Below are 6,668 nucleotides of genomic sequence, written 5' to 3'. Positions count from 1 at the left end.
TTCCCCAGGAGTAGGTCAGGTGCTGCTGGGTAAATCGGCCGACAGCCATTCCGTTTCGTGGGGGATGGCGGCATCGCTGTCTGGTACTGGCAAGCACCTGTGTTGGGCTGAGTGTGTGGCAAGGTTCACACGTCATGCCTGGGATGTGGGTTCCAGTGAGTAGCCTAACTTCATTCTACGTTCGATGGCCCGCTCAGCAGGGCTGAAGAGCAGTCCGGGGACCACTAGGAGCTTTCTCAGCGTCCGTCTAGTTATCGGGTTTGGGCAAGCCACAACAAGGATGGACAGTCTAGCTCTCTGGTCATGAAAGCAAACACTTGCAGAGGTCCAGCTGGAGCATTATGTTCTGTGCTAACATGAGCACTGAAGAATTCCTGATGCGGGACGCTGTGTCGTAGGCCTGTGACAGTAGCTCATCTGTGGCCCTGCACTGAGGTCTTTTTCAGCGGGCCATGTTTTACGTTGCTCATGGCAGAGCGTCCTTGCTGCAGGAGCTGAACAGCACCTGCATAATGTATTTTTGCATGAGCCTAGCTATGACCAGAGCTGGAGCATGTTTAGACTTATTTATGCAAAACATGCACGAATGGCTGTTTGGTAAGCAACGCTAACAGTGGCAGCTGTGTGTGTGTGGGGGGGGGGCTAGAACATACCTACCGTCTGTGACAGCATGGGCAATGCCATTGAGGGTACAACTCAGGAAGCATGTTGGAAACCCTCAATGGTGCTGCCCATGCTAAAACATCATTTTGGCCACTAGAGGCCTCTATCATTCTTTATGATATATATCAACATTAATGACAAAGGACTGAGGCGGTAACTAAAATATAATTTTCCTGACTGATTTCCCAGACAAGAACAAGACAGAATCACAGACATCCAGTATTGCTGTTTGAGATTTGAAGAACGTTTATTTAACAACTTAATAAACCTTGTTTCACAGAAGTTATGCTGCTTTTAAATAGTATTTTTTCCCAGCTTCGCTCGATAGGTTGGATGTTTAATCAGTGCAGGAACCAATGCGGTCTTAACATGCACCAGGGTTGAGTACAGAAATAGGTGTTTTCCATTTGTATCACCACTGTATAAGCGCAGCTGATATAAAGCTCACCGACAATCACTTTCATATTATACACAATGTCTTATGTTTGAATTTAATATATAGAAAGGAAAACAAGTAAAAACCTACAAAAAGAAAAATCAAGTGGTAAAAATCAAGCACAGATACATACAAACCTAAAAATGCGATGTTTGTGTCCTGTGTCCTTTCAGGATCTTCCTCCCCTAACTCACACCTCACAGTCCAGAGGCTGAGGCCAAAACGGCATTTTATGGTTGGTTTAAATTAAATTGTAAATACTATGAAAAAATGCAAGTTACACACCAATCAAAGGAGAAATGACTTTTTCCCCCCATCTTATCTGGTGTTGCCACAAGGAGAGTGAGGGATGCGTGTTCGGGATGGAAGATTGGGCGGGTGCAACACATACATTCTCCCCTGCGCCAGATGCTACTGGTGGGCACACTGTACTCCAGGGCCGTGGTGGCCTCCCTCGTCGTCTGAGCTGTCGTTGTAGGCCTCACGTCGTCCTCCAGACGAGCCCTGGCTGACGTCGTAGTCCTGCAGGTCCACCTCCTCCGCATCCCCAGACACGATGGGAGCCTCGGCACGTGTTGGCAGCAAGTCCTCCAGCTCCTAGGGGTTGACAGAGGGTCACAGAAAATTAGAAAAACTATGCCTAGTTAGCAAAGCCCCCTATTCAGCATGCAGCTATCGCTACAAAACCCTTAAAAATAAATAAGACACTTGTGGGGTACCTTAGCTCTTAAATACCAATCTCATTAGTAATGGTGTTTAAAAGCTGAAGTAGCACAAGTGGCAGATTCACATAAGGGCTGTTTTTTAAAATGATATATAACAAAGCCCCGCTAAACATAACCAGTATGGTTTGGGTCAAAATCCTAATCTGTTAGGAATGATCAAATTGTGTCATTCAATCCCATAATAGAACAAACATTACCATAATATTCAAGCTTGTGACAGAAATGGACACGTCTTTTCATAGTCCATGACTTACATTGAGTTTATCGGGGCTGATCCAGTTGTTTTCTGGGAACTGCACATCAAATTTAATGTATAGGTCCCCCTTTTCAAATGGATTACGGTACTGTGGCATCCCTTCCCCTCGAACAACTCGGACAGAGCCTGTAAAATAAACATTGTATTAAAAGAAACATTGCTTTCACATACTGCACGGATTAATATTCACATGCTGTTGTATCATCTTCCACATGTAAAACTAGAAAAAAGATACAATTCTTACCTGGCTCAATGACTTTGCCAGCAGCATACTTGACTACAATCTGTCTGCCGTCTAAGTGTTTCAACGTAAACTGGAATCCACAAAGTGCTTCGACAAGGCCAATCTTATGGGTCATGTGCAGGTCATGGGCCGCTCTCTTGTATGTCTGTTGGCATGAGAAAACAGGCAGAGTGTCAATATAGTAAGAGACATGGTTATAGGCCAATTTAAAATCACACTTGATAGAAATGCAACTAACCGATACTGCTGGCACATAAATAATGAACATAAGATAGCAGCAGCAGCCCCCCCCCCCCCAGGAAGCAGTGCATATACATCCTGTCAGGGTATTGTACTGGTCTGTTTTCCACATGAGAGGCTGGTGCCATTAACATGTGTCTGTTCTCCCATCTTCAGAGAAGTGAGTGAGTCTGGAGGTGACAATGGAGTGGAAATGCTAGGACTACAAGATTAGGAACTACGTGCCACTCATGACTATAATTAATACCAAGTTATGCCAGACATGCAGGGGGGCTCAGAGGGTGGGGGGACAGTACTGGAAACTGGATTACATTGTGTTCTCATTGGCCTAGCAGCATTGTGCTGTCACTACAATCTGCTCCCAAAGGATCCCAGTCAAGAGTGCTGGAGGACCCAACTCAGCCAGCTGGACGCTTTTGTTCAACCAGCTACTATTCAACATTCGCCACCTATACTATACTCCTCATAGACATGCGAGACATAATAGCTGAGTAATAACAAGTTTACACATCAATGTTGCAGCTTCACTAATATGTTTCCACATTGTAATATTGCCCTTAGTTTACAAGAGCCAGTCTTAAGGTGTGGGGACCATGGTGTCCAGAGCACAGCAGTTAATCTCTACCTCGTGCTCTTTCTCTTGCAGGACGAGGACAATGTCTCCTGGCTCTACCCCAGGCGCCTGGTCGGCTTCCCCTCCGAAGGTGATCTTCTGCCCATGCTTCATGCCTTTGTCGACATGGACCTCCAGGATTTTCACCTCCTTGCTAACCTTCTTGCCCTCGCACTTTTTACAGCGGTCTTTCTCATTGATGACCTCACCTGTGGGTATAACAATAGAAGTCAAAGCCTTTTTGCTAACCACTAGGCTACCTTGGGCGGCAGGTTGCTGGATCAAATCCCCGAGCTGACAAGAGGGGAAAAACATCTGTCATTCTGCCCCCGAACAAGGCAGTTAACCCACTGTTCCCCAGTAAGCCGTCATTGTAAATAAGACTTTGTCCTTAACTGAATTGCCTAGTTGAAAGGTTTTTATTATTAAATAAATAAATAAATATATATGATTAAAATCATGTGTATCTGTGTACTACAAGTATAAGGGTTTCTAAACTGTACTGTTACTTACCTTCTCCATTACAATCAGTACAAACAGACTGCATCTGTTGGACCATCCCAGGAGCCAACTGTCTGATCATGATGCGCATACCACGCCCCCTGCAGGCCACACACTTCTGAACTGCGCCAGTCTTTCCACCCTGGCTGTTGAGAAGTTAACTTTTAGTCTAACACACCAACAAACCTACATGATCAACACGTATGAAGCAATAATTGACAAGCAAAAACAGCAAGATCTCAACACTGCTTCATGTGGGCTAGAGAAGTAATTGTGGGAAAATTGTTGCAGATACAAAAGGATGAACGTGGAAACACTTACCCATTACAAGTGCCACAAAGAACATTCTTGCTCAACTGCAGTTTAGTTGTTTTTCCATTGTACAGGTCTTCCAGTGAAACTCTAAAAAACCAATGCGCATAATTGGAGAGCGTAGCAAGGTCATAGAAACCACGGGTCACTTAAACAGTCAGACAATGAATCATAATATAAAAAACATTTAATTATCACTAAAGAGATCTGTGACACCACCAATCCATAGACTAAGCTTACTTGAGTGGGTGAACCATGTCCTCTCCTCTTCGTCTACCACCATTTCGGCTGCGCCCCTGTCCGCCCATGAAGCCAAAGAGTCCACCACCGAAGATGTGTGAAAATATGTCATCCATTCCCCCACCACCACCACCTCCTTCTCGCAGTCCCTGCTCCCCATAGCGATCATAAAGCTCCTTCTTCTCTGGATTAGTCAACACTTCATACGCAAAGCTGATCTCCTTGAACTGTTTTTGAAGGAGACCGGTGTACAGTAAGTGTTATGACATTTACAGATATTTGTTAACATTCGTTTTGCATCTACTCATTAGTTTAATGAACGATTGAACACTTTCCTCACATTAGACCACATCGTATCCCTTCCCCCCAAAATGTACTTCAAGCCATTTCAATACCTTGTCGCCAGCATTTGGGTTTTTATCGGGGTGATATTCCTTTGCTAGCTTCCGGTATGACTGAAAGAAAAGGCAAGCACATGAATACAACAAGGCACTGGTTTCGATTATTTATGCTAGCTAACGTTAGCCAATGAGTTGTATAAACATTTCCACTTTTTACGTAATCCCAGTAGTGGCCATCAATTAAATAGTGACAGGAATCTGACGTTGCTTTGTACGGTAAGGTTAGTTAGCTGGCCTAAATTAGCTAGCTAGTAAATTGAATTTAAAAAATCTGCGGAAGATAGCTAACTACTATATGCACGTTGACGGGCTAGCTAGCCACTTTCTCACAATGACTAAAGTAAGCTACTGGCTAAACAGTTCAAATGTTTTTCACAACTATTAACCAACTATGAATCAAATTTTCCCCCAACAAAATCAACCCAAAATGTCCGACCTTGGAGATTTGGCCCCAAAATGCCATTACTGTGAATGAATCTGTAAACACGTGAGTTAACGTCGTAGGTTAGCCGGCTAAATAACGCAACTAGCCAGCTAACTCGTTTGGTGGCACACACTACGTTAGCGAAGAGTTAGTTAAACGTTAAAAGATCAAACTGGGGTAACCTTGATATAGTAACTTATCTATAGCAACCTGGTATGAGGTGACTCGGTTGCGTCTTTTATCTGTTATAAGCAGACAGACGCACGAGAGTTAGCTAGCTACTAGCTAGTCATTGTCTTGGTTAACAACCACCAGTCTGGAAAAACGTAAACAAAACTGCTAATCCAGTGCTATCAAACGAGTTGATACAGTAAAATGTTTAATATTTAACAATACAGTGCGTATTATGCGGACTCTATACATGTGATAGAGCTACCAACCGCATGCTAACTTTTACAAAAAAGATACTCGAAGCCGGTGTTCGTTTTACGAGATGCCATCATTGTTGAAACTGAAAGCTAACGTAAGCGCAAAGTACAAACATCTAAAAGACTTTGCGCCAAAGACAGAGGTAGTTAGCTAAAACATTAAGGCAGAAAAATTGTAGTACAGGACACAGTTGACAAGTATTTGCTGATTGACGCTAACGTTTGTTAGCTAGAAACAGAGCTAGTCAAACTAGTTACCGTTTCTAGGCCAGACTAGCTTTTAGCCAGAATAACCTATTTCCTGTTTCTACGAACAATTCAAACTCCACAGCACCTAGATTAAATTTAACTCGATAAATCGGGAGCTACAGTCAACGTTACCTTTTTCAACTCATTTTCAGTGGCAGTGGGGGACACCCCTAGGATGTCATATAATTTAGTATCGACAACGTTCGCCATGATGAAGCTGGAGATCGGACCTTCTGCACGGGAAGCGAGAAGAGAAGGAAGAAGAGCCGGTCGAAAACGTCATACGCAACGTCAACTTTAACCTTTCTCCTGGCGTTAGAAAAAAAGAGGTGCATCTCAATTATAGGGTGACTTCCTTCTTTTCGCCTCATATATTTTCTCCTCTCTATTATACATGAGCAATTGATTCAGGTATTTTACAAGGCAGCAGCTACTCTTCCTGGGGTCCAGCAACATTAAGGCAGTTTATACAATTTTCAAAACATTACAATACATTCACAGACTGTGTGCCCTCAGGCCCCTACTCCACCACAACCACATAGATACAGTACAAAATCCATGTGTATGTGTGTATGCTATTGTGTGTGTGTGTGTGTGTGTATGCATGCATTTATCTGTTTTTTAAATCAAATTTTACTGTTTGCATGAGTTACTTGATGTTGAATAGAGTTCCATGTAGTCATTGCTCTATTTAGTACTGTGCGCCTTCTGGATTTGGGGACTGTGAAGAGACCACTTGTGGCATGTCTCTAAGATGAAACTTTGACAAAATCACAACCACACACATACAAGCTCGCACATGCACTTAAAGACACACAGTATTTGCTCAGTCTTCGTATGTGCTTCAGGAGTCATTTGTCCTCTCTTGGTTGACACAGTCCACCATATCTTTACATCAAGGCCTACAGAATCACATCATTGGGTCTATGTTGGTAG

General features: G+C 43.3%; 1 protein-coding gene across 1 annotated transcript; it reads right to left on the bottom strand.

The window, feature by feature from the left end:
* Positions 1–891: 891 nt before the first annotated feature.
* Positions 892–6,038, bottom strand: LOC110506360 (dnaJ homolog subfamily A member 2). Its single transcript, XM_036963416.2, has 9 exons — positions 5,865–6,038; positions 4,626–4,685; positions 4,231–4,457; positions 4,000–4,080; positions 3,691–3,824; positions 3,190–3,386; positions 2,325–2,469; positions 2,079–2,206; positions 892–1,696 (listed from the first exon to the last, which is right to left on the bottom strand). Exons 1-9 carry the CDS (start codon positions 5,940–5,942, stop codon positions 1,511–1,513), a joined length of 1,236 nt encoding a protein of 411 aa, XP_036819311.1. The 5' UTR covers positions 5,943–6,038; the 3' UTR covers positions 892–1,510.
* Positions 6,039–6,668: the final 630 nt, after the last annotated feature.

Source organism: Oncorhynchus mykiss, chromosome 26 (genome assembly GCF_057628025.1).
Source record: "Oncorhynchus mykiss isolate SJ-2025 chromosome 26, ASM5762802v1, whole genome shotgun sequence".
NCBI lineage: Eukaryota > Metazoa > Chordata > Actinopteri > Salmoniformes > Salmonidae > Oncorhynchus > Oncorhynchus mykiss.
The sequence above is the reverse complement of the archived record's forward strand: the minus strand, read 5'-3'. Positions and strand labels throughout refer to the sequence as shown.